Source organism: Pezoporus flaviventris, unplaced genomic scaffold, assembly GCF_033815535.1.
Source record: "Pezoporus flaviventris isolate CSIRO_AGI_PZ_B2104156 unplaced genomic scaffold, CSIRO_AGI_Pfla_v1 ptg000031l, whole genome shotgun sequence".
NCBI classification, from domain to species: Eukaryota; Metazoa; Chordata; class Aves; order Psittaciformes; family Psittacidae; genus Pezoporus; species Pezoporus flaviventris.
This window is the reverse complement of record NW_026892579.1, coordinates 12,436,132-12,459,399: the sequence shown is the minus strand read 5'-3', so window position 1 is coordinate 12,459,399 and position 23,268 is coordinate 12,436,132. Positions and strand designations below refer to the sequence as shown.

Below are 23,268 nucleotides of genomic sequence, written 5' to 3'. Positions count from 1 at the left end.
TCAAAATGGATGTGGAGCGAGGGGATTTCTTTCTTTCCCAGGGAGCAGGACTATCCTTCATCTCTCTAGTCCCTGGAAAAGAAGAATCCCCAAACCCACAAAAAAAAATCCATACGCGGCTCCTAAAACTGCTGGGTCTAAGAAGAGTAGATAGAGCAGAAAGTGAGCGCCTAGGGCAGGGAGAGGAGAAGAAGGGCTGAGAGACTTTCCTAAAACCATAAGGGACGCTCTAAAGCCTGAACTAATTGCCAAACCAGCCGATGCGAGATTTCGGCTAAAACAATTTAAAATGACATTGCATTGGCAAGGCAACCGTTGGAATATTTCGAGGAAGAAGAAACGGTCTCGGTTTTCGAAAGATCAAAAACGTCAACAAACCTCCCAGCCTTTGAAGCACCCCCCCATCCTTCTCACCCCACGGAGGGGCTGCAGCTCCAGGCTTCAAGTGCCGACCGCCTGTTCGCTGCTTATCACCTTAAATCTCCCTTCGGTTAAAAGCTTTCCCTGTGTTCATTTGGGTAAATAGAGGGAGGACGGGAGGAGAAGCATTCAACAACTCCTCTGGGTGTCCGGGCGTTTGTCTATAAGCAGCAGAGAAATGTATCCACGTCGTCTCTTATGTTCATTTGATTGTCTTGTTTACCGAAGCGACCCGTTGTTACACAAACACGCACGCAAGTCACTTAGTGAAGGTATGGATTTAAAAGAAAAAGAAAGAAAATAAAGGAAAATAAAACCCTCCCAACCCCAGTCATGTTGCGAGGCTGCTATGGGGAAAGTGCTACTCAATATTCCAAAATCTATTCTGGGCATTGCTCCAATCAGGTGTAAAGCGGGTTTTGGGGGAGAAGAAAAAACTCCATCTTTCTTCTGGTTTTCATTTGAAGTAATCCTCTCGCTAAAAGGCACTGACGTCTCTTGGAGGGTATTTAGACATATGGGCAACAACTGGACTAACATTGTCAGGTAGCTCACGAGTTATTTGTCAACATGAGCCGCAGAGAATGTCCTTTATAACACCCTTGGTTTGGGAAAAAATAAACTAGTAGGATGCACTTCTGCTAATTTATACCAGGGACCATGAGCATCCACCTTACCTGGCCCTTGCGGCCCCAGCGAGGAGAGCAGCTCACCGAGAAGCCGCTTTCCCAGGACGTGATATCTTCCCCACAGCACAGCCCGGTGGGTGTCAGCGGCCGCCCCGCGCTCCCCCGTGGCCGGAGCCCTGTGACTGGAGCTCCGGTGTGGATTTTTAATGTACAGATGCTACGGCAGGTACAGTACACGATGTATGCGAAAGGAAAAAGTTCAACTTTCGAGGGTACACTGCCGCGTTGGAGAGCTAAAGGCGCGGGGCAGCGCTGGCGACGCTTCCCAGCAGCCTGCGAGAGGCAGATCCCGAAGGAGATTTGGCCGTTTCAGAGGCGTTAGATTTGGTTTCTTTCGTCAAAACACGCGACATCTGACAGCGAAGATGAGAGCTAGCACTGGCCTGTTCTAGCTACGCAGAGCAAGGCAGCCCACAGAAGACAAACTGCTGGTCTTCTTAGCGTCCAACAGCCCCATGTAACCCGCGGCGGGCTCCGCGGGGCGCCCGGTGGAGCCCGTCGGTCCTAGAGGGAAGGACAGGATGCCGCTCTATAAAGTGGATGCACCACCGTACCGCGGTTACTCCAAGGAGTAACGCCGCCGTCGGAGCGGACACCTGCGGGCTGGGGGTCCAGCCCCGGGGGACACCGGGGGAGCACCGCGGCTCCCCGCCCCCTGTGTGTCCCTGTCGTCGTCACCCCGAGAAGCAGGGACCAGAGATGCCGAGCGGGGGGCAGCGGTGTCCTGCCGGTGCCCCGCTGTCGGCAAGTGGAGCCGGACACCACGGGAGAGTGGGGGGGGGGGGAGGCGAGAGAGACCCTCTGGCCACCTGAAGCGCAGGGATCACTGCGCTCAGTCCAGGTGCATTCATTCTCGGGCAAGAATACTCTGGAAAAGAGATAATATTAGTAAACTGAGCAGGTAAGCAGCACTATGTGACTTAAACAGACGCATACTAAACCGGGATATCTCAAGAAAGGCTGCGTGAAAACAAAGCGTTTCAGGCAGGTTTCCAACGAGACGTATAGAAAACTTGGTTTAGCCAGGCACAATATGCAGACTATATTGAGGCTTGCGTGAATGTGTGAGTGTGTGCGGGGTGGGGGGGTAGAGGAGGGAGCTGTACAAATCAAAGCAGAGAAAAAAAAAAACCCACAAAAAACACCCTGCTGGGTCATTTCCCTATAGGACAAGTCTGATCCAGCTTCTGCTCCTGCACATTCTGGCATACTCTGATATACTTATGAATTTGGGTGCGTCTACTAACTCCCGCTCCCACCCCTCCAAAAAAAGAAAAAAAAAAAGTGACAATTTCTTATGTAGAGAGAAAAATTCTGTCACGCAGAACCCATACACCGCTTTCTTCATAGTGCTTGCAAAAGGTGAGTATAATCGAACTAACCGCGCGGGTCGCTCTCACGATTATTTACAACAAGTCCCCATCGGCCTGATGTTCGCCACAGCCAGATGTTGACAAGCCAATCCTCACCCCTCTCACTCCGTAGCGACGAGAAGGCGTCGGGGCCTCTGCCGGACACGCACTGCCTGGGGGGGAGTCCCGGTGTGACTGCGCCACCGTTACCGGCCCTGCCCGGCCCCGGGGTGCTGCATCTACCCGTGCCCGGTAACTTGAGAGCCAGGGGACACTCGGGTATCTTGGTGCATCGGCGTGCCAGGGAATTTTCACCCGCGCACTCATCAAGGCTTTATTGACAGAAACACACACACGGCAAACGCCCTTAGAGACCATTCAGAAGCAATTAATAGGTTTTAACTGATGTAAATCTTAACCCCCAAGATTCGAGCCATGCTCTAGGTGCTTTATTTCTGCTCTTTCGCTAATATCATTAGGACGTTCAGGGGAGCAGGGCATCGAGAAAGCCGGTTCTCTGACAAAACGCAGGAAACACTTCGCAGACCCTCGCTTGGATAGCAGCCCTCTGACACAGGCGGATCCGAACGCATCTCTTACAAATAATTATAGCAACACTGCAAAAGTATATTACTCCACTACTAGCACGATTCTAAGCTATTTTCGGTGACTCAAACAGTTTTTGGCGACATATCTATGTTTTTTTAAGCAATGCTTCGGGGTGAGGGTGGGGGGAGGGGCACCTCTCTTGACCACACACACCTTTACAGTTTTATTGGTTTTGGCATGAATGTAACGAGATGATTTTTTTTTTTTTTTTTCCAGTGGAGTCAAAGGTCAGTATCTTTTAGCCCTTTCCTTATTGAATACACTCTCGCTAATGATCGGAAGTCAAGCTATTTTACGTGGAGCAGCGAATGAAAACATGAACTATAAAGAAACGTTTTTTTTAAAACTCTGCTTTGTGATCAGTAACAATTATCCCCAGACACATCGTTTTTGCTTTCTGCATTTCCAAAGGAGCCTGGTATGCTGAACGTCCGAAATGAGCTGAAACGTCCTTGGTAAAGGAAGGAAACTGGACTGGAAACGAACTCTGAAGAAATTACAGACTTTAAGAAGTTGTTTCCTGCCCTCCCTGTGTTCTCAGACACCTCGCTTAGCTGCTGTACTCCTTCCTGCTGCACCGACGTTCATTCTTTCCCTCCTGCCGTCGCACGCTGAAAGCGGCCCGGGCGGTGTCGGCGCTTCGCTCTTCCCGCACCTCACCTACTGGGGCTTCCCCTTACGCCACAGCCTGCCAGGCGTGGGGAGGCGCCTCCGAGACCGCCGGGGCGCCCTCGGTACCCCCGGCGGGGCCTTTCCGCGCCCTCCCCACGTCGCGCGAAACCACCCCCAGGGGGACGAGCTCCCCCGATTTCGGCCGCGAGTGGCACCTCTGCCTTGCAGGTAGCCGCGGCGCTGCTTCTCTCCCTCCCCCTTGGCGCATAGACGGGGTCGCTAACGCCCCGCCAAGGCCCCGGCGCACTTCAGGGGAAGCTTCTCAGCCGCCGAGGGCTTTGTTCGGCCGCAGTGTTTCTGCCAGGCTCTCTGGTGACTCGGCAGCGGCCCGCAGCGAGCAGCGCAGCTCCACGCCCCCTCCCGGCTCGGCTCGGCTCGGCTCGGCCCGGCCCTCCCTGCCACGCACCCGCCGCCAACGGCCGCTGGATCCACAGCGGTACACGCGCCGCGACGACCCCCGACACGAGCGCGCCTGTGCGTGCCAACGCGCCCCACTCCGTCTCCGCAGCGCCCCGCACGGACGGACGCGGGCGGGCAGGCAGGCAGGCAGGCAGGCAGACACCGCGCTGCGCTGGCTCGGCGCGGTCCTGCTGTTAAAATTAGCATACCCTCACCGGCAGCGCGGCCCGGGGGCGCATCACGAGGGCACGACGCGAGCCGCCAGTACTAGCCCCTCCCCTTCTCCTTCTACCTCCGCCCCCCTAATTTTGTACGCTCTTCTGCATGGGGTCGGGTCTGTTTTCCGCAACGCGAGGAGATTTGAGGAGGAAACGTGCCTTTTATGTTATTTTACTCACTTATAGGCTTGCTAGTTTGGATTTTGTCCTCCCTCGTTGGGGTTTTGCCCTGGTATAGAGTCTGGGGGAAAACCTCCTCAGGTACAGCATGAGACCCACACTTACCTATGCTAGTGGAGCCAAAGCTGCATAAGGCTTCCTCCAATCCCTGTTACTGAAATCTCCTTTCCCAAGGCCTGGCTTTCATTAGCAAAGAAGTTATTTCATTGGTCAGGGGAAAATCTGTCATCAGAAGCCTGTTTAAATTTCAGCACCCCAAAGAATAATGCTTAAAATAGTGGGATCCGTTCCACAGTCTGTTCTTACTATCAACCTGATAATTAACAGGTCACAAATACCTTGTATCACTGCTTTGTTTCAGTGGAGGAAAGCAGCTTAGGCCCCCTCGAGGGCACACTTTGCTTCAAAATAACACATGCAGTTTGAGATGAAATCGATAGCAAGAGGAACCACCCCCTTCTGCTGCTCTGAAACTCTGCTTTCGGCCTCCCATCACCTCAGAGAATAGGCTTAATCAGACCAGACAGGAGGGATACAGGGTGTGAGGTTGCCTGGTGGCTTCAGAACTGGTGCCCGTTGCGCTTGGTGTATATCACAATCATCAGGATGCTTACAGTTTTGTTGTAATGCAAGATGGGAAGTGTACCCTGTGTGGGTTTTAATAGGAGCTTGAGTTGTTTTAGTCTCACACCTGTTTGTGGCTAAGTGTAATTATGCTCAGGAGCACTGCATGCTAAACTGGGAGTCTGACCCTCTGTCACTTAACAGTTTCTCAATTACTCTGCAAGCGCGTCTCTACTCTCCTCTGCGTTCCCCATGAGGTGAATAGATTCCTTATTGCAACTGCAGTATGAACTGAGTTTGTAGCCGTTTTCTTTGGAAACGATGTGGAGAAGATGACGTCTCTGAGGAAAACACTGTGGGATGAATTGCTTAAGGTGGAAGGGGGCACAGGGAAACGGCACCAGATTTGTAAGCTGGAATCTGGTTTTAACCTACTTCAAACTGTGTTGAGTCTGCTGCGCAGGGGTAGGGGCATGTTTCCAAGGATTGGTATATACCTGAGATTAATACTTCTTTTGTTATTTAAGTTTTGCCTCACTGTTGAAATGTTTTGTCTGAACCCTGAATTCTGGCTCTTATTCACTGATGGTGGGACTCTGTTCAGACAATGCGATGGCTGGGTGTAACCAGCTGAAGCTAGAGCCTGTTGAAAGGACAGCTTCCCCACATTGCCTCTCCCAAGAAGTGTCTACTACTTGCACCCAGATGGAGGAATCTCCAGGGCTTGCTCACTCTGTGTAGTTCCTATCAGATTTATCTGGTAGATGAACAAGGAGTTATTATTGATTTGGTCTGGCAGTAGCTTTGTGATGCTAATGCCACATTTTTGAAATGTAACAAATCCTAAGGATATTCTGGAGTCTGGTTTAAATTTTGGCTTCAGCACAAAATGCTCCTGGCCCATGGCTTCACCCAGCCACTTATCAGAGCAGCCATACTGGCAGGATAGGAGAAGACTCTGGGTATCAGGTCCCTGAGCACACTAATAAGCCTTAGTTGCCCTGACTGGCCTCACCTGGCAGCAATGCTCACACCTTCCCTCAGAGCTTGCCTGTAGGAGTTCCTGGCTCTGTCAGCACTGCTATGATGCCTTGTTGATCTGGACCCTGACCCATGCATGGACTGACTTCGCAGCTTGAACTTGCATCTGTCTTGCCACTATGGACTTTCCTGATGATCTGTGCTCTGGCCTGAGCCTGGCTTATCCCTGTACCAACCCAGATCTCCTTGCTCAGGTAGTGTGGGGTGGGCCCCGGTTAGTGAGGCCCTTGCCCTAATGGCCTGGCTGTCATGCTTGGCTTGTGGCTCCCTGTCCTCTTCCCACAGCTCAGCCCTCATTGTTTACTAATGCTGGACTGCTTCTATTCATTGGAGGGCTTCAGTGACAGTTCTGTTTTCCCTCCAGGGCAAAGGAGTCAGTCTGTAGCCTGCCTGTCCATGCTGTTTTGGTTTTGCCTGTTCTAGAAGATGTTGCTCTCTGGGGAGCTTCCTGAGAGTTACCACAGGCCTTTTGGTGGGTGCCAAAGCCTGCCTGTAGTTATGGGACCTTAGAAAACACAGGGCTGGAGGGAGAAGAGTGTTGCATGGCACCGATCTTCCTCTGTTTTCCTGGCAGGAGCAAAACTTTTGAGTTGGAGAGATGTAAATAAGGGTCAGAAGTCTGGTGAAATAATAGACTCACCTAAGCTTCGGTGTAACTCAACTGCTAAAGGGAGGGAGAGGAATGGATTAGAAAGACTCCCTGCATTCAAAGCTTGCTTGCTGCTTTTCCATATAGGAGGGTTACACAGGAAGCTGACTGCCCTGGGGGGCTGGGGGACTCTGCAGGGGCACAAGAATCTATCTGACCAGCTCATTTTACAAGGCTGGGACCATTCAATATAAGCTCTTGGAGGCAAAGGCTGTATTTATCTCTGTACAATGTTGATCACAGTAGGTTCCTATTTCTGTTTAGGGCTTCCAGATGCAATTCTAGTCAATGTCTATTATAAATAATAATATTAATAATAAGTATTAAAATGCCAAGCTGAAAATCACTGACATAGTTTTATAATATTGCTGGTTACTTTCCAGTATTGTCCTCCTGTCTTACTGCAACACATTGTATACAAAAGAATTGAAACCCAATAATCAGCAAGTCAAGAGTTTGAAGGCATGATTGCATTTTTTCCTCTGAAATCCATCTACTGAAGCTGACATCACAACAAGTAAGTTCATTGGCCTAATGAACCCAGTGTCCAGCATGCACACACTGTTCTGTGTACCAGGATGTTAGGAATTAGGGTGGTAAAGGGGCTGCTGTTGCATAGAAAAACTAATGTGAAATGGTAAAAACTAAGCATTCCGGGAAATAAACGTAGCAAAAATGTAAATACTAGACATCATATGATGTTTATTTTCACTTACTGGAAGACAGCTGAAAGGATGACTTCAGCTATAATTTGTTTTTTCTGCTTTACTGCATCTATAAAAAGGCTACGATGATTTTGTTCTTCTGACTGCAGTAATGTAGCTTTACATTTGAACATAAATATGGCTTTAAATTTAGATTTTAATTTTATGTCTGACTGCAGACATAGTAGAAACTTTACCCTAAAATAACATTTCTTCTATAGCCAGCTCCTTTTGTGCTACTGAAACAAATAATAATGAGAAAGTATTCCAGCAGGAGGAGCTGGTTTAGAAGCAAATGGATTCCATGGCAACTCCTGACTCTACATGACATCTAATAACTAGCATTTATGCTGGAAATTGTCTGTGTTATCTTGTACCCCAGATCTGATCTTCTTATAGGGTTTTTCCCTCATTTTGAAGCAAAACCCCATAGGGGTGGTGGTGTTTTTATTTGTTTGTTTGTTAGTTTTGGTTATTTTTAATATAGATCCAAGAATTAGCGTGAAGTGTAATGAGTTTGTCTCCCTCAAATGTGTGCTTAGGTCAAATGAATGTAATTAATTTTTTTTTTTAGTTATTTCAGAAATAAAATATTTGCTGAGAAATGTATTGATCTGTCAAGGGAAGAGTTGTATAAGATCAGGACACTGGAACTGCATATGTTTTAGCATCAGGAGATATCCATATTCAACAGTTTGAAACATACTGCAAGAGAATCCAACTGAATCAGACCAGTATCTTGGTTCTCACAGTGCTGAATGCACCAGGGGAATCTTGTCATGGGCAGCTGGTGAATAACCCAGTCCTATGAGGGTCTGCAGTCAGTCAACCAGTTTGACTGATTTATGATCTCAAGAATGTGGATTTATATCCTTCTGTGCCATGATCCAATCTCATGCACGTGTGGGGCCTGACAACTGTTATTTGAGTGCGGAATATAGGAACTTGCTATTTTATACCTAAATTGAAAGGAATCTGTTCTCAAACTGTCATGTGGTAAGCAACCTTTGTCTAGGACAGTTTCAGTAATACTTTATGACTAAGAGAACGTGAGCTGAAATTAACTCTGGAGATGAAGTTTTCTATAGACACTTTGTGGCCTGACTAGTTTCTCAGTCAGCTGTTGTTTAACTGATTGCTTGAGGGCCTCAGATGGTAGAAGAGCATAGACTAGGGGTGGAAAAAAGTATGTATCTCCTGTGGCCAAATGAAGGCTGATTCAGATTTGTGCTGCTTATCCCTCTTCAGTATGAGTGAAGGAATGAAGAAAATGCGTCTGAAACATGCTCCACCCCTGGTTTTGTGATTGTTTGGCCACGGACATTCACAGATTGTATTCTGTGCAATCACAGATGGTATTCTAATGTATAAGTGAAGGGTGGCCACAGGAGAAAGATGGAAGGCTCTGTGGTAGTCTTATTGCTAGGTGTTACTGATAGCATATGTATTTACATATTGATACCTCTTGAAGATGCCTAATACCATCTAAATTTTTGCCCAGGGGAAGGAGTGTTTTTTCCTCTTCTGTCCATATGGACAAGATAGACTTTATTACCTATTGCTGAAAACATGGAGAAGTCTGCAGCAAATACACCAAATGGATGGATAGAAAAGGGAGAGCCTGATCTGCCACAAACAGATTTGTGACTAGCACTTGGGATCAAAACCAAACTGCTCTGAGGGTTATAGCAGATCACATAACAAAGGTGATGGGGGAGGAGTGAAGGGAAAGGTGAGGCCACAATCAGGGTTTGGAACACAGTTCAAAGATAAATGTGTAGAAATGTAAAAGGCAATGGAAAATACAGAAAGCCCAGAGAAAAGTGCTCTGGGTAGCAGCAGCAGTAGTAAGAAAATAATTTTTTAACTTGTTTAGGTTTCTGTTTATTTTTTGTCTACAAGACAAAAGAAGGTACAGCACGGAAAAGAGAAAGAAGGGTAAAATAAAATAGAAACAATACTACGCAAGTTTGGGAAATTGACATGGATATGAGGGCTGAAATGGAAGAGTGTGAGTAATTATGGGGAAAGAAGAAGAATCGGAAAAAAAATTCAAACAGGAAATTACTTGATTTATTCCTATATCTTACTTTATTTCTATTTTTTATAGCCTGAAGTTTTGTGGTTTGGAGCAAAAATGGCAGAACAATGTTGCATTTTTTTTTTTTTTTTTTTTTTAAATTATCATCTCTTTTTAGTTGAAGGAAAATAAAGGGGTTTAAGTAAAGAAATGGAGCAGTGAAAGCTATTTTTAAAGCAGATTATCTTCAGCTATGCATAAACCAAACACATAGACAGGGATCTAATTCCTGTCAGTAATTTCTTTGCTCTCCCAAGAGATCAAAGCAACATTTCTCTTCTGAATGTTAGCTTTGATGGGTTCCTGCCTTCCTTCAGTAGTGGTAGCAACAGTAACTGCTAACTTCAGTGGTTTGTTATGTTCATGTCAATAACATGAATGTGTTACTAATTACTAATAACTGGTAACATGTTCATATTACTACAATGTTTATGTCTATGATTATACATATATATATGTGAATCTGTTTATTCTTTCTTCCCTGAGAAATTTTGACATAACTGACTATATTAATTTCACATGTTATACTTCCAAATGTAAGGATATGGACCTTTTTTAATTTAAGTTTTTAATCTGAAATACTTATTTGTAACATTGATTTGGTATGATGTAACATGAGGGCTACAAGCAAAGGTGTGTAAAACAGAAGGAAGATCATACATAGTTTATAAAATTAAGAGTATACACTTCTCTAGGGGTATAGCTAAGAAAGGATTTTTAAATGCCAAGATTCTCAGCTCTGAATGCACCCAGAGTGGAATTCAAGGTGTGAGGTGCTGAAATTTCCCTACTTGGTGAAAATGGAAAATTTGGTATCTCAAATGAGACTGCACAACTGTATTTGAAGAGGGAAGCCTGGAACAATGATGGAACACAGAAATGCAACTTATGTTTGATACCTTGCCTAAGACTACAGGAGAAGTGTTTGTCTGGTTAGGATATGTTAACTTGGAACCTTCCCCTGAAAATGGAGGCTCGCTGTCTTTCAGAATGAGAGGGAAGACTTGTGCTTTTTTATTTAAAAATTAGCTGCATTCTACTATTCCATCTACTCCCATATAAAATTCCCTCCTAGAGTTCTTTCTTCCCTTTTCTGACCATGATTTCCTGTAATGTGCCCTATTGGAGAGCATGCTTTTGCGGAAGGCGTGCCATCATGACCGAATAATTTGGTGTAATGAAAGCAGATTGTATAATAAAAACAAACACGTCTGCTGCCTCACAGCAGCCCTGTCTGTATGAGACAAAGCTCTGTCCCTCCTTGGAGACAGGATTCTTATCCTGTTTTTCTCATTAGGGATATTTTTTTCATCTAATTTCATCTGATTAGTAATTTTTCATGGTCACGAGTTCTTAGTCTGTTCCTGTAAAGTCAATGGTTCCTAAGAATTAAATAACTTTAGGACATTACCTACCCATCCAAGTAAAGAAAATACAATTTATCCCTGAATTAGAAATGTTATGAAATCTGCAACTGTTAATCTTTGAGTCCTAGGTCTGAGTGAAGGATTAGGTAATACTAATGATACTGCCTATTCACCAAATCCTTTGAAAGTAATAGCAGAAACTAAATTTGATCTGCTAATAGTATATGTTGGGAATGTATTTCATCCTGCGGTCTCTGAAGCAAAAGAGCAATGCATCAACAGAAAACAAACTTCAGCATAATTTTCATCGCTTAACGTTGGGATTTTTTTCCAGGTTCTGTTTGTTTCCTTAGCAGCACCTATATTTCCCAAAAGATTTTCATTGATTTGATTAAATTAATCCAGCTGTTCCCCCAGCATTTCAGACAAGTAGATAGGTACTACATGGTTTTAGAAGGAAGAAACAAAGTGGGATTCTTGTCAATATCCTTTTGATGAGGTTTTTCCTTTTATTACCTCATGTTTACAAAGGACAGAATATTCTAGCAATCCATCTAGATAAAACGTAAACCCAAACCACCCTATTTCTTAAAGTTTTGGTTCTTTAAGTTCAGCATTCCTTGAGGACCCTGGTCCTGAAAAATTTTGGACAAGGTTCAGTTTAGTTGAGGTGTATTTAAGTTTGGAATGGACATTTAGGATCCTGTTCCCAAAACAGCGCATCAGAGCATCTCACTCGGCACACACTCTTGCTGGTAAAGGAAGCTGAAGTGTGACCTGAAAGGCTGACATACTCGTCCCCTTCTGTAGCATGTGTAAGGCAGAGAAATGCATGTAAACTTTCCCATACTCTGCTTGAGCTTGAGTGCTGCTGCCAACATACCCAACAGCTGGTACCTGACTGAGCACCTCCTACAAACCAGGTAGAAAATGAACTAAATGCTTAGTGTCAATCTCTTTCAGAGAGGTCCTAGGGTAACACTGATACAGACATTTTGGTTTCAGCAACAAAAGGGAAGAGCTGTCATTGCACATTCTGTTAGAGTTTTCCAGGGAGGTCCAGATCAGATCTATGTACCAAAGATGATGCACAGCAACCTGCTTTTCTGTCCTCAGAAAGCTAAACAGCAAACCCCCCCAAAGCTTTCCACACATCAATAAAATAAAAATCATTATCTTGTGACTTTCCAAAGTATGAGCATGCTTTATTCAGCTTGCATAACCCAAATGTAATTTTTTCCTACTCTTAAGCACCTACGAAGTTTGAATGACATTGCTTTATGTCTCATTGCTTTATGAATGGACATAACTCTAGGAGACTGGTAGCATTTATTGGCTCTATTGGGCTGAATTAAATGAATTCATTAAGTTAATTTCTTTTACCATTACAACTAATTTCATTCATAAATTAGTTTTTTTTAAAAAAACATAGTTTTAGATTTAGCAACTATCACTTTTGACAAAATGACAACAAATTTATGTATCAATTTAAAATTTCATGATCTGGATAGTTGAGAGCTTAGATTGCTTAATGCTAGGTGTGAAGCTGGGGGCAGTGGCTGATGCACCTGAAGGCTTTGCAGCCATTCAACAGGACCTTGATAGGCTAGAGAATTGGTCACAGAGAAACCTTCTGAGGTTCAATAAGGGTGAGTGTAGGGTACTGCACCTGGGCCAAGTACTAGTAAGGTTGGGGGCTGACTTACTGGAGAGCAGTTCAGCTGAGGAGGACCTGGGAGCACTGGGAGATGCTAAGTTGAATATGAGCTAGCAGTGTGCCCTTATGGCCAGGAGGGCCAATAGTATCCTGGGGTGCATCAGGAGGAGCGTGGCCAGCAGGTTGTGGGAGGTGATCCACCCCCTCTGGTCAACCCTGGTGAGGCTACATCTGGAGTACTGCATCCAGTGCTGGGCTCCTCAGTTCAAGAAAGAAAAGGAACTACCCGAGAGGGTCCAGGAGAGGGCCACGAAGATGATTTGGGGTCTGGAGCATCTGTCTTATGAGGAGAGACTGCGAGAGCTGGGCCTGTTTAGTCTGCAGAAGAGAAGACTGAGAGGGGATCTCATTAATGTGTACAAATATCTCAAAGGTGGTGCCAGGAGGATGATGCCAGACTCTTTTCAGTGGTGCCCAGAGACAAGATGAGAAGCAATGGCCATAAACTGAAACACATGAAGTTTCACCTCAACATGAGGAAGAACTTTGTTGCATTGAGGGTGGCAGAGCACTCGAACAGGCTGCCCAGGCTGGTGTGGAGTCTCCCTCTCTGGAAAATTCAAAACCCACCTGGACACGTTCCTGTGTAACCTGTTCTAGGTGACCCTGCCTAAGCAGGGGGTTGGACTAGGTGATCTCCAGATGCCCCTTTCAACCCTGGCGATTTTGTGATTCTGTGATAATTATTTGTAGGTGGCCATGTCTGTGTACAGTTTATCAACAGGAAGCAAAAGTTGTTAGCAAAAGTTTCAGAAGCTTTACCTAGTTGTGATTCCTTCTGAGTTAGTGTGTGGTGTTGCAGAGAATGGTACTTCAACTACATCTGTATCTGGGCAAAAGAAAAGTCTTAATCCTTTGTGAATGTGTTTTGCAGTTTCTAAATCTTTTTCTAGGGGAGTCTTCGTGAAGTTGTGGGGATCGTTTGCCTTCTGATGCACATGTTATTGTATGTAAATTATGGAGAGTCTGTTCTGTTGAGCGGGGCATGTATTTTACAGGTACCACCAAGGATGATGTTGAAAGCTACTGCCCATGTTTGCATGGAGTAGTCAAATAATAAAATGTGAGAGATGCACAAAGACAGAATTTGTCTTGACTAGATGGGTATCACACACATGGATATGGCCTATATTGTTTGGTCAGTTCTTAACATTTTATTACCAAGGAGAACTGAGAAACCACTACATCCCTCTTTTCCCAGATTTGCTCATCCCCTCTTTGAATCAAGTTGCTTACTTAGAATTTAAATCTAAAATGAAACTGTCATTTGGCTCTACTATAGAGCTACTGTGATGTGTATTTTGCATCTGTCTTATTTGTTTAATATATTCTTGGACTAATATTGTATCGTATTTTGAGTTTAGCACAGTAGGGTCTTGTGTGTATGTTTTTTCTTGTAGATCTCAGTTTGCAGAGACCTATTCCTGGACCAAGACTTCCTCTGTGCTATGTGTCCTATAAACAGAAGGAAATTCCCCCAATGGTCCTATCCCAGAAAGCTTCATCCAAGTGTACCAAGAGAGATGGTGTTGGCAGGGGTAGGAGGGTGGGGTGGGACAGGGAAGAGCCATGCCAAAGAAACAGCAAGATCCCATAACTATGGTAAACTGTTAAGTAGTCATGTAGTCTCTTTTGGTACAGAGTTGAACTATTTTGTGTTATATTTTAGATAAGGCAAAATAGCAAAACCCCCAAACAAAACGAAATTAGAGAGAAGTCTTGTTTTGGCATGGGTAAATAAAGTGGCCTTTTTATGGAGATAGTAGAATCCTTTTGGTGTTTTTTTCCAGCTCTCTCATTAGCCATTGCAATCGTTTGAGAAAATAAAATAAGGCTTAATTGCAGAATCTTCACAGCAACAAATATGATAGTTTATCAGAACCTCATATTACTGTGCTACTACAACAGGTAATTAGCCCCTTCATTATTTCATTTGCTGATAAATACATGATGGAAACTCACCATGTGTTATTGGCCTCTGAAACTGTTTTATCCTATTAGCTAGAAGAAAGTACCACTGTTAAGTAGGTAAGCCTAATTTTCCCACATTAGCATTACACAGTAGGAACTGAGTTACTTCCATTCCAAGGTGCAAATTTGCTAGTCTGTGAAGACCGGTGAAGTCTGTTGTGAACACATGAAATCCTTGTCTCTAAATTGAATGGATTTGATTGATAGACAACTTGGTAGATAAGGAATTAACACTCAAAGAGTTGGGATCTTCAAGATCCCTTCCAACCCAAACCATTCTATAATCATATGAATGGGAACTACAGACCAGTCAGTCTCACCTCTGTGCCTGCAAAATCTTGGAGCAGATTCTCCTGGAAGGCATACTTAAAGCACATGAAAAACAATGAGATGGTTGGTGATAGCTAGCATGGCTTCACTAAGGGGAAATCCTGCCTGACCAATTTGGTGGCCTTCTATGATGGGGCTATGGAACTGATAGACAGGGGTAGAGCAGTTGACGTCATCTACCTGGACTTGTACAAAGTGTTCGACACTGTCTCGCATGACATCCTTGTCTCTAAATTGGAGAGACATCAATTTGATGGATGGACCACTCGGTGGATAAAGAACTGGCTGGATGGCTGCATGCAAAGAGCTGTGGTCAAGGGCTCAATGTCCGGCTGGAGACCAGTAATGAGTGGTGTCACTCAGGGATTGGTGTTGGGACCCGTCTTGTTCAACGTCTTTGTCGGTGACATGGACAGTGGGCTTGAGTGCGCCCTCAGCAAGTTTGCCGATGACATCAAGCTGTGTGGTTCGGTTGATACGCTGGAGGGGAGGAATGCCATCCAGAGGGACCTTGACAAGCTTGTGAGGTGGGCTGATGCCAGCCTCGTGAAGCTTAACCATGCCAAGTGCAAGGTCCTACACCTGGGTCGGGGCAATCCCAGGCACAGCTACAGGTTGGGCAGAGAAGAGATTCAGAGCACCCCTGCAGAGAAGGACTTGGGGGTGTTGGTCGATGAGAAGATGAACATGAGCCGGCTTCAGTGTGCGCTTGCAGCCCAGAAAGCCAACCGTATCCTGGGCTGCATCAAAAGGAGCGTGACCAGCAGGTTGAAGGAGGTGATCCTGCCCCTTTACTCTGCTCTCGTGAGACCTCACTTGGAGTATTGTGTGCAGTTCTGGTGTCCTTAGCATAAAAAGGGCATGGAACTGTTAGAACAAGTCCAGAGGAGGGCCACGAGGATGATCAGGGGACTGGAGCACCTCCCGTATGAAGACAGGCTGAGGAAGTTGGGTCTGTTCAGCCTGGAGAAGAGAAGGCTGCATGGAGACCTCATAGCAGCCTTCCAGTATCTGAAGGGGGCCTATAAGGGTGCTGGGGAAGGACTCTTCATTAGGGACTGTAGTGATAGGACAAGGGGTAATGGGTTCAAACTTAAACAGGGGAAGTTTATATTGGATATAAGGAAGAAGTTCTTTACTGTGAGGGTCGTGAGGCACTGGAATGAGTTGCCCAGGGAGGTTGTGAATGCTCCATCCCTGTAGGTGTTCAAGGCCAGGTTGGATGAAGCCTTGAGTGAGATGGTTTAGTGGGAGGTGTCCCTGCCCATGGCAGGGGGTTTGGAACTAGATGATCTTAGGGTCCTTTCCAACCCTAACTATTCTATGATGATTCTATGAGTGCTGTGTAACACATTTATGTAGAGATTTAGAGTGTAGTTAGAAAAAGATGGTGTTATTTCTAGACTCCATTTTCTACTGTTCTTCTTGCCAGTAATTAATACCACAGCCCTATAACTATTTGTACATATATCACATTCTCAAGAATGTGATTTTTCAAAATGCCCCACTCACCTCTGCTGTCATTACACTTAGTGTGAATCTTATTATTTGCAATAATAGTCATCACAGAACGCTTTTCATTCTTTATTCCATTGGTTTTCTATCACCTGAACGATAGCCAGTGTCTTTATTTACTTTCCTCTCCCCCCATATTCCCATTTCTATTCTGAAATCTAGATGTAGACACTGCCCCCCCCTCAGCAGTCATGTATGATATTTTCAATGATATCTCTGTCTTCTTCTCTCGCCTATGTGATCTTTGTCATTGTGCAATGAGATGTCACTAGTTCTGCTGTTATGAATTTGCTATGTGGAGAGATGCAAGCTGCCTATTTTGGATGCATGTTTTATTGACAGTCTTGGTAGGACAAGGCTAAACTGGAGGAAAAAAAGCAGCATTGAAACATAATGCACAGGCTTAGTGAGGCTTTTATGTTCTTTATTTCTGAGGAGAGATTTGAGCAGAGAAGGTGGTTGTGATTTTCTGGGAACAGAGATGCAGGAGGAAGACTGAAGAGTCCCAGATTCAGATCACATTGATGCAGTATGGAGCTTATTAGAAGATCTGAGTACAAGACATATTGTAAACATATTTAATTGCAGGATGGCATAATAGCTGTGGAGAATCCTTCCTACAGAGCTTCTTTTGTCTAGATGGAATCCTCTGTAGGAATTATTTATACAGAGACCCATTTAGGACAAGCAATACAATTGCTTTCCAGAGAAGTTCCTTTAATATTCAAGACCCCTTCACGCACTTTATGAGAGTGGCTTAACCTCTTACTGCTACCAGTGTGTGACATTAATCGCAGACGTGGTTAGTTCATTCCTGAGTTTTTGCAAATCACTTCAGAAAAATGTGCATCAAAATTTCAGGCCCTGCTCACCTTCTTGTAGCTCACATGTCTGTCTGGGCATGCAAACCTTTTGTGAGGAAACAGTGCTTCTCATGAACAGCTTAGAAGAGAGAATCTGAACACCTAATGGTTCCTCTGTCTTACAAAATAGCATGGGCTATTAAGCCTGAGTGTGTAAGTACCTATCCCATTATAGTGGCATACCTGCAGGGGGATAGCAGAAGTGACACAGGACTAATGAAAGACTTACTGTCTTCTGGAGTGGCAACCAAAATATCTTTGGTGGTTTTAAAGTGCATTAGATGCAGTGAAGCAGCTGAATTGGTTACCTGTGACAAAATAAGTAACAAGGGCTGAATTTGGTTACCAGACTGTAGATAACCAGTGCTATTTATTTCAGAAGCCTTAGGTTGCTTGAGGCACCCACAGAGAGTGACAGATACAATAGATCAGGTTTTACACCTCATAACCCTATGCAGATGGCACGTGTTCTTCTGGAGCTGAATACAGACGCCAGGTGAGATACTGTGTATTAAATGGCACTAGATAACTTCATGTAAGCAACTAACTTGGGGCCAAAGGTGTGTGATTTATCTGGAAGACAGGGTACCTAAAACTAAAAGTTTATATGAAAATCACGTACACAAATTTACCACTTCACATGAGGTGTAAAGCATGCTTGAATGGATGGATGGCTTTCTGCACCTGCAGCTCAGCTTTCTGGTTACAGAATCATCATACAGATTTTTTTTCTACTCTCAGCACGATTTCAGACTCTTTTATGGACACCATTAGGATGTGGAAAAAGTATACATGGTTTGCTTGTATTGCCTTACTTTTTTCTGCTTCAGCACTTATTATATTGGCTTGAGCAGTGTCCATGCCACATCACAGAGAGATGAGCTTAAAAAATTTGTGATAATTTCCTGCCACTAGTATGGGATGACTGTCTCTGACAGGGGTGACTGTAAGGTGTACAGATAGTGAAAGGCGCTAAAGGGAAGTCTACCTTAAACAGGAGGGGTGGAGGCAAGACAAGAGAGCAATACTTTAAGAACAAGCTATAGTAAATAAGGCTCTTTGCAGAGAAGCAATGCCTGTTGGATTGGTTCAAACTGTCATAAAAATATCACAGCCTCTTTTTCTTGAGTTAGGGAGGAATTTGGATTCAGGCTGTGATGTGTGTGAGCAGATGCACATGAGATACCTCCTTCTAAGTATCCACCAGAACTAGAAAATTTGAATTACAGAACTTACCTTTCTCTAAACGCAGCCCATTTAGTGAACGTTTAAGTCTTTTAGGATGGAGGTTGATGTGAGACTTCCTGAAGTTTCCTTCCTGATGGTATCTAGAAACAAATGAATGACGAGGAAGAGGAATTTTGGCTCAGTAGCATAAACTCCTGAATTCATCTGGGTGAAATATTCTATTTACAACAAAAGAGAAAGATGTGTAGTAGTGAAGATGGCTTCATGGTGTCACTGTGATAATTTCAGTTCTTGGACTAGAAGGAGAATCTTAAGGTTGTGAAAAGCAGATTGGGTTGTATGAGCTCCTTGGGAAGACCTGGGGGATGGTTGTACAGACCCAAACCTCCTTTAGCTCCTGCTGAGTACTGCTGTGATGCCGTTCAATACCAGATTAGGACAGGGTAAGGTGGAAAGCGTGCAGTCTCATAGGCAGCCTTAAATACGTCTTGATACACAAGATATGTGTGGGTTTTGTTGCTCTTTCCAAGTTTTGGAAGAAGTATTGTACCTGAACAGGCAGGCACTAACTGCAGCTGCTCCCAGAAGGTGTGTGGGAAAGTACAATAAAACCTGCTTGTAAACTGAAATGAGAAACTTAACATGAAAAATTGCTGTATGTGTTGTTAATTTGCTTTTACCCATAATGATGGTAATTATATCACCAAAGTAATTACCTCTATTTTGTCTTTATCCTGTATTTGATTTTCATACTTTCATCAGACAGCTATTCTCACTTAGAGAATATCCCACCATTAAATATCACTGGATTGAACATATTGATTGTTCCTTCTAAGCAGCTGTTTCAAATATATCAGAATTTCTTCTCTGAGATTTTTCAGATAAATACTGATTCTAGTCAATTTGCTTAAATTCATTCTATATTACTTCAGACTTTGTCTTAATGAATCCAGTACATTTATGTAAAAAAACCAAAACCAGTTTTAAATATGTTATTTAAAAAATTTTACCAAGCTATTTCTAAACCAAACATGCTAGGAAATGAAATTATTCTCAACCCAAAGTACAAATGGTACAAGTGACATTACAGAGACTTTTAAATTGATTAATACAAAATACTGAAGCTATTGTCTGCTACTCTGCAGTTGGACTATTTTGTGATGTGCATTTACAAAGCAACAAGAGTGAGAGTCACTATGTTGGTATGTTGATTGTAGCATAGCTTGTTCCTAATTAATTAAAATTGTTGAGGGACAATATATTGCTTCAGCCAAGAATTTTCCCAAAGAAAGGACTTAATTTCTGTGAAAATTTGCTTACAGATTAAACAGTTCTCTTAAAAATGGGTGTAGGACTAAGTAAATGTATGTCTAATCAAACTTTTACCTACCAGTTTGAAGAAAAAAAGGCTGTTTGCTGTGTGACACACCACCACATTACATTTAGTCTAGACAGCAAAGCTGGCAGTTGTAGCGTCTAGCAGGCTGCAAATATAGGGACAACTTTTTCTATTACTGCATATATTTACAGGCAATAAAGTCAACCTATAGTAATGAAATATATATATTTTTTAACATCTTTGAGTGATGTGAAGATCTCTGAAAACACTCAACTACAGAATTGATTATTTCAAAAACTCTTCTCACAATTTAGAGGTGCCAGATAGATGTGAAAGAAATTAATGTTTAACTACTGACCCTTTGAAATCAGCCAGCCTTCTCTTTGCTGCAGTGTTGCGTTGCTAGCAGGGCACGGGAGGTGATCAGTGCTGGTGAGGCTGCATCTGGAGCACTGTGTCTGGTTTGGGGCTCCCCAGTACAAGAGAGACACAGACACACTGGAAAACCCAGCAAAGAGCCACAAAGAACATGATGAGGGAACTGGAGCATGTCTTGCATGAGGAAAGGCTGAGAGAGCTGTTACTGTTCAGCCTGGAGAAGTGAAAGCTCAGGGGGAATCTCATCAATGTGTATAAATATCTGAAGGGAAGACGTCAACAAGGACAAAGCCAGGCTCTTCTCAGTGATGTCTGGTGGCAGATCCAGAGGCAATGAGCTGTATTCTTTCATCTGGTGTAATGCTTAGCAGCTAAAGGTAAAACTGAACAAGTTAAAATATTAATATTCAGTTTAAGGTCTAGTCTATATGAATGAAGATACATGATGCTTTTGTAGTACACTGCCTCCAAGTACTTGCTTGGCATCTTGAATTTCCTTAAGGCTGAGACAAGGACTGACTGCAGGATGTGTAGATCAGCATGATTATTGCTGTGTTGTGCAGAAGATAGATGCTGCTACTTTCTTCCTTCAGATTTGGGTCTTGCAGATGGAGGTGCTCTCATAGTACTATCACATCAAGCTGCACATCTCTTGGACAACTGCCTATCGTCTGGCAGAACTCTTCTGTGCTCATCAAGCTGTCTCAGTGATGTAACGTAAACCCCATTTCTGGAGTGTCACTCTCCCTTATTTAAAGAATGTAGTTGCCCATGTTAGGACTGAACCCTAGAACAATACACCCAATGTTGTATGCCTTAGTCATCCGAAATTCAGGGAAAACCACTACATAAGTTGCAAACACGTAATATACATGTATGATGTGTGTATATATATATTATGTTGTGTACATGCCTGTAAAAGGTGAGCTTTAATTATGATCCATATAAATTGCATCATTGCTATACGAGAAATATGTTATACTATTTAGGATGCCTTTAGAACCAGATTTACTGAACCTATAATATAATTTTATGAAATTCTTTGTTTAGATTATCACCTTCAAAATGTAGTATGTGTAAGAGGAGGATTTTGTTACTATATAATCTCATGCTTTACACTGAAAAATCTAATGCAAAACATTCTTATGGTCATATTTTTATTAAACATGAAATATAACACATCTGTCTGTTTTCAGCAGTTCTTAGATCAAATTTTGTCTTTTTCCCTACAGATTTAAAAACCTGTCTACTTAAGCTACATCAATACATAGGCTACAGGACACTTCTCAAAATGAAGATTTTAGCCCTAAATTTGCACAAATTACAATATCTTTTAGTCTTTTATTTTGATGTGTCAAAATTGAATCAACAATATGACTTCTGAGAGGAGAAAGATGAAACAAAAGACAACTCTTCATAAAGGAATAAGGCCACTGTGGCTAACTCTGTGCTACCAGAGTCAATACAGTAGTCAATTTGAATTTCCTAGTTGTCTTGAGGTTTGAAGTTGGTTCTACTAAGGCAAACACATTTTTGCATGTCCAGAATGACCGGATGTCTGACTGGAAGACCAGTCCTTTGGATGGGCCTTTCAGATCACCTTACTCCAGAGCCAGGTGACTCAGAGTATCAGACACCTCTGTAGTGACTTGTGCTGATGTACTAGCTGGTATAATGTTCAGGTAAATATCATACTGTTGGTCCATGCCCAAGTAACTGTCACTCATGAGATACAATGTGTAGATACACCTAAAATATAAAAGCAGAATCATTAGTTTAGAAATTAGGTCTTGTCTAGTTGGAAAAGATAGTAAGTAAGGAAACTTATTTGGTAAATTTGTCATACTTTCCAGGGGTTTCTGGTGTATAAAAAGCAACAGAAACAGTATTTCGATTTCTGACATATCCAGTTCTTTTCAGGGCAATAAGTTCTTTTTTATCGACTTCTCCTAATATCAAAAACCATCCTTCATCTTTAACTTTGGGGAATCGAGGAGCCACTGCTTTACTGTCCTGCTTTCCCTGTTGGGGAAAAGAAATAACTTAGTAGAAGCAGAAATCACCATTCCACAATGCCATTCTTTGAATAAAAAATACCTCAAAGCCACATGGCCGTGAATTGTTATGTAAGACTCTAATTTAGGCAGACTAAGATATTTATTTCCAGATTTTTTTTAATTATTTAAAAATAAATAAATAAAATAAAATCACAGTCCAGAGAAAAAACCAGAATCGAGATACTATTCGACTTATTTTGTAAGCTGTTAAAACTTGAATGGAAATACTGCTCCCTTTTTGTAGTTTTATCTAATATATTCCAAATACTATTCTCTGCAGAAGGGTTAATTGTAAATGTTAGTGTCTTTAAATAAAGCTAAACAGTATTGTTCAAGATTAATATAAATACAAAACCAGCACTTGGAGTCTTTATTTGAGGTTGATATAGCAAAATGAAAGATTATCTCAGTGATTCTTTAAGACAGTGACTTTACTTCTGCAAGCTGAAGATGTAATAATGCACACCCTATCAGTATTCATTTGGTGTTCTGTAGATGAAAAGGTTTTACTGAAGATTTATACAGAAGAAAAAGCATCACAGAAGCAATGGAAAAGAAGAAAAAGAAACAGTTTGATCCAGCTGTTTTTTTTACAAAAGAGGGATCAAATTCCAGGAGAGGTTTATAAAACAGTGATCACTCGTGAAATGCTCCTGCTTCCTTCTTTTCTGTGGCTTCTGGTTAGGAAGAGTCTCTGTCACTAACTTGCACAGCAAATGGAATGACTTATGGAGGAGCTTTGATCCCTTTTCTTCCTACAAATGATAAAGTCTTCCCTCAAAGCTATGGTGAACCTGCTGCAGTCAGGACAAGTCATCTTTTGGGAAAGAAGAGTACTTTTAAAATATAATTATTTAACTAATGTAAATTAACTCCAGGATTTACAACAGAACATAACATATCTCTGTTACTATTTTTATCAAAATGAAGTTATTGTAAGAGTCTCACAACTAACATCAAAACTGT

At 43.0% G+C, this 23,268-nt stretch overlaps 1 protein-coding gene and 2 long non-coding RNA genes across 6 annotated transcripts in view; 1 reads left to right on the top strand and 2 right to left on the bottom strand.

Annotated features, from left to right (window-relative positions):
* The first annotated feature begins 6,448 nt into the window (after positions 1-6,448).
* LOC133273423 (uncharacterized) lies at positions 6,449-9,832 on the top strand. Its single transcript, XR_009744787.1, has 3 exons — positions 6,449-6,616; positions 7,177-7,310; positions 9,702-9,832. It is a non-coding gene; the product is annotated as an uncharacterized LOC133273423 (long non-coding RNA).
* A 7,052-nt stretch (positions 9,833-16,884) lies between these two features.
* Positions 16,885-19,515, bottom strand: LOC133272755 (uncharacterized). 2 transcript variants are annotated; one of them, XR_009744555.1, is made up of 3 exons: positions 18,577-19,515; positions 17,524-17,648; positions 16,885-17,126 (listed from the first exon to the last, which is right to left on the bottom strand). It is a non-coding gene; the product is annotated as an uncharacterized LOC133272755 (long non-coding RNA). The 2 variants fall into 2 exon arrangements; XR_009744556.1 differs by having other exon boundaries at positions 16,885-17,027.
* Positions 19,516-21,385: 1,870 nt separating this feature from the next.
* ASCC3 (activating signal cointegrator 1 complex subunit 3) overlaps positions 21,386-23,268 on the bottom strand; it is a 270,580-nt gene continuing 268,697 nt past the window's right edge. For all 3 annotated transcript variants that reach the window (XM_061460216.1, XM_061460218.1, XM_061460217.1), the window contains 2 exons: positions 22,092-22,267; positions 21,386-21,994 (listed from right to left, as the gene is read on the bottom strand). In XM_061460216.1, coding sequence (XP_061316200.1) covers positions 21,847-21,994; positions 22,092-22,267 — 324 coding nt within the window. In that variant the 3' untranslated portion in view covers positions 21,386-21,846. The remainder of the gene's footprint in view (positions 21,995-22,091; positions 22,268-23,268) is intronic.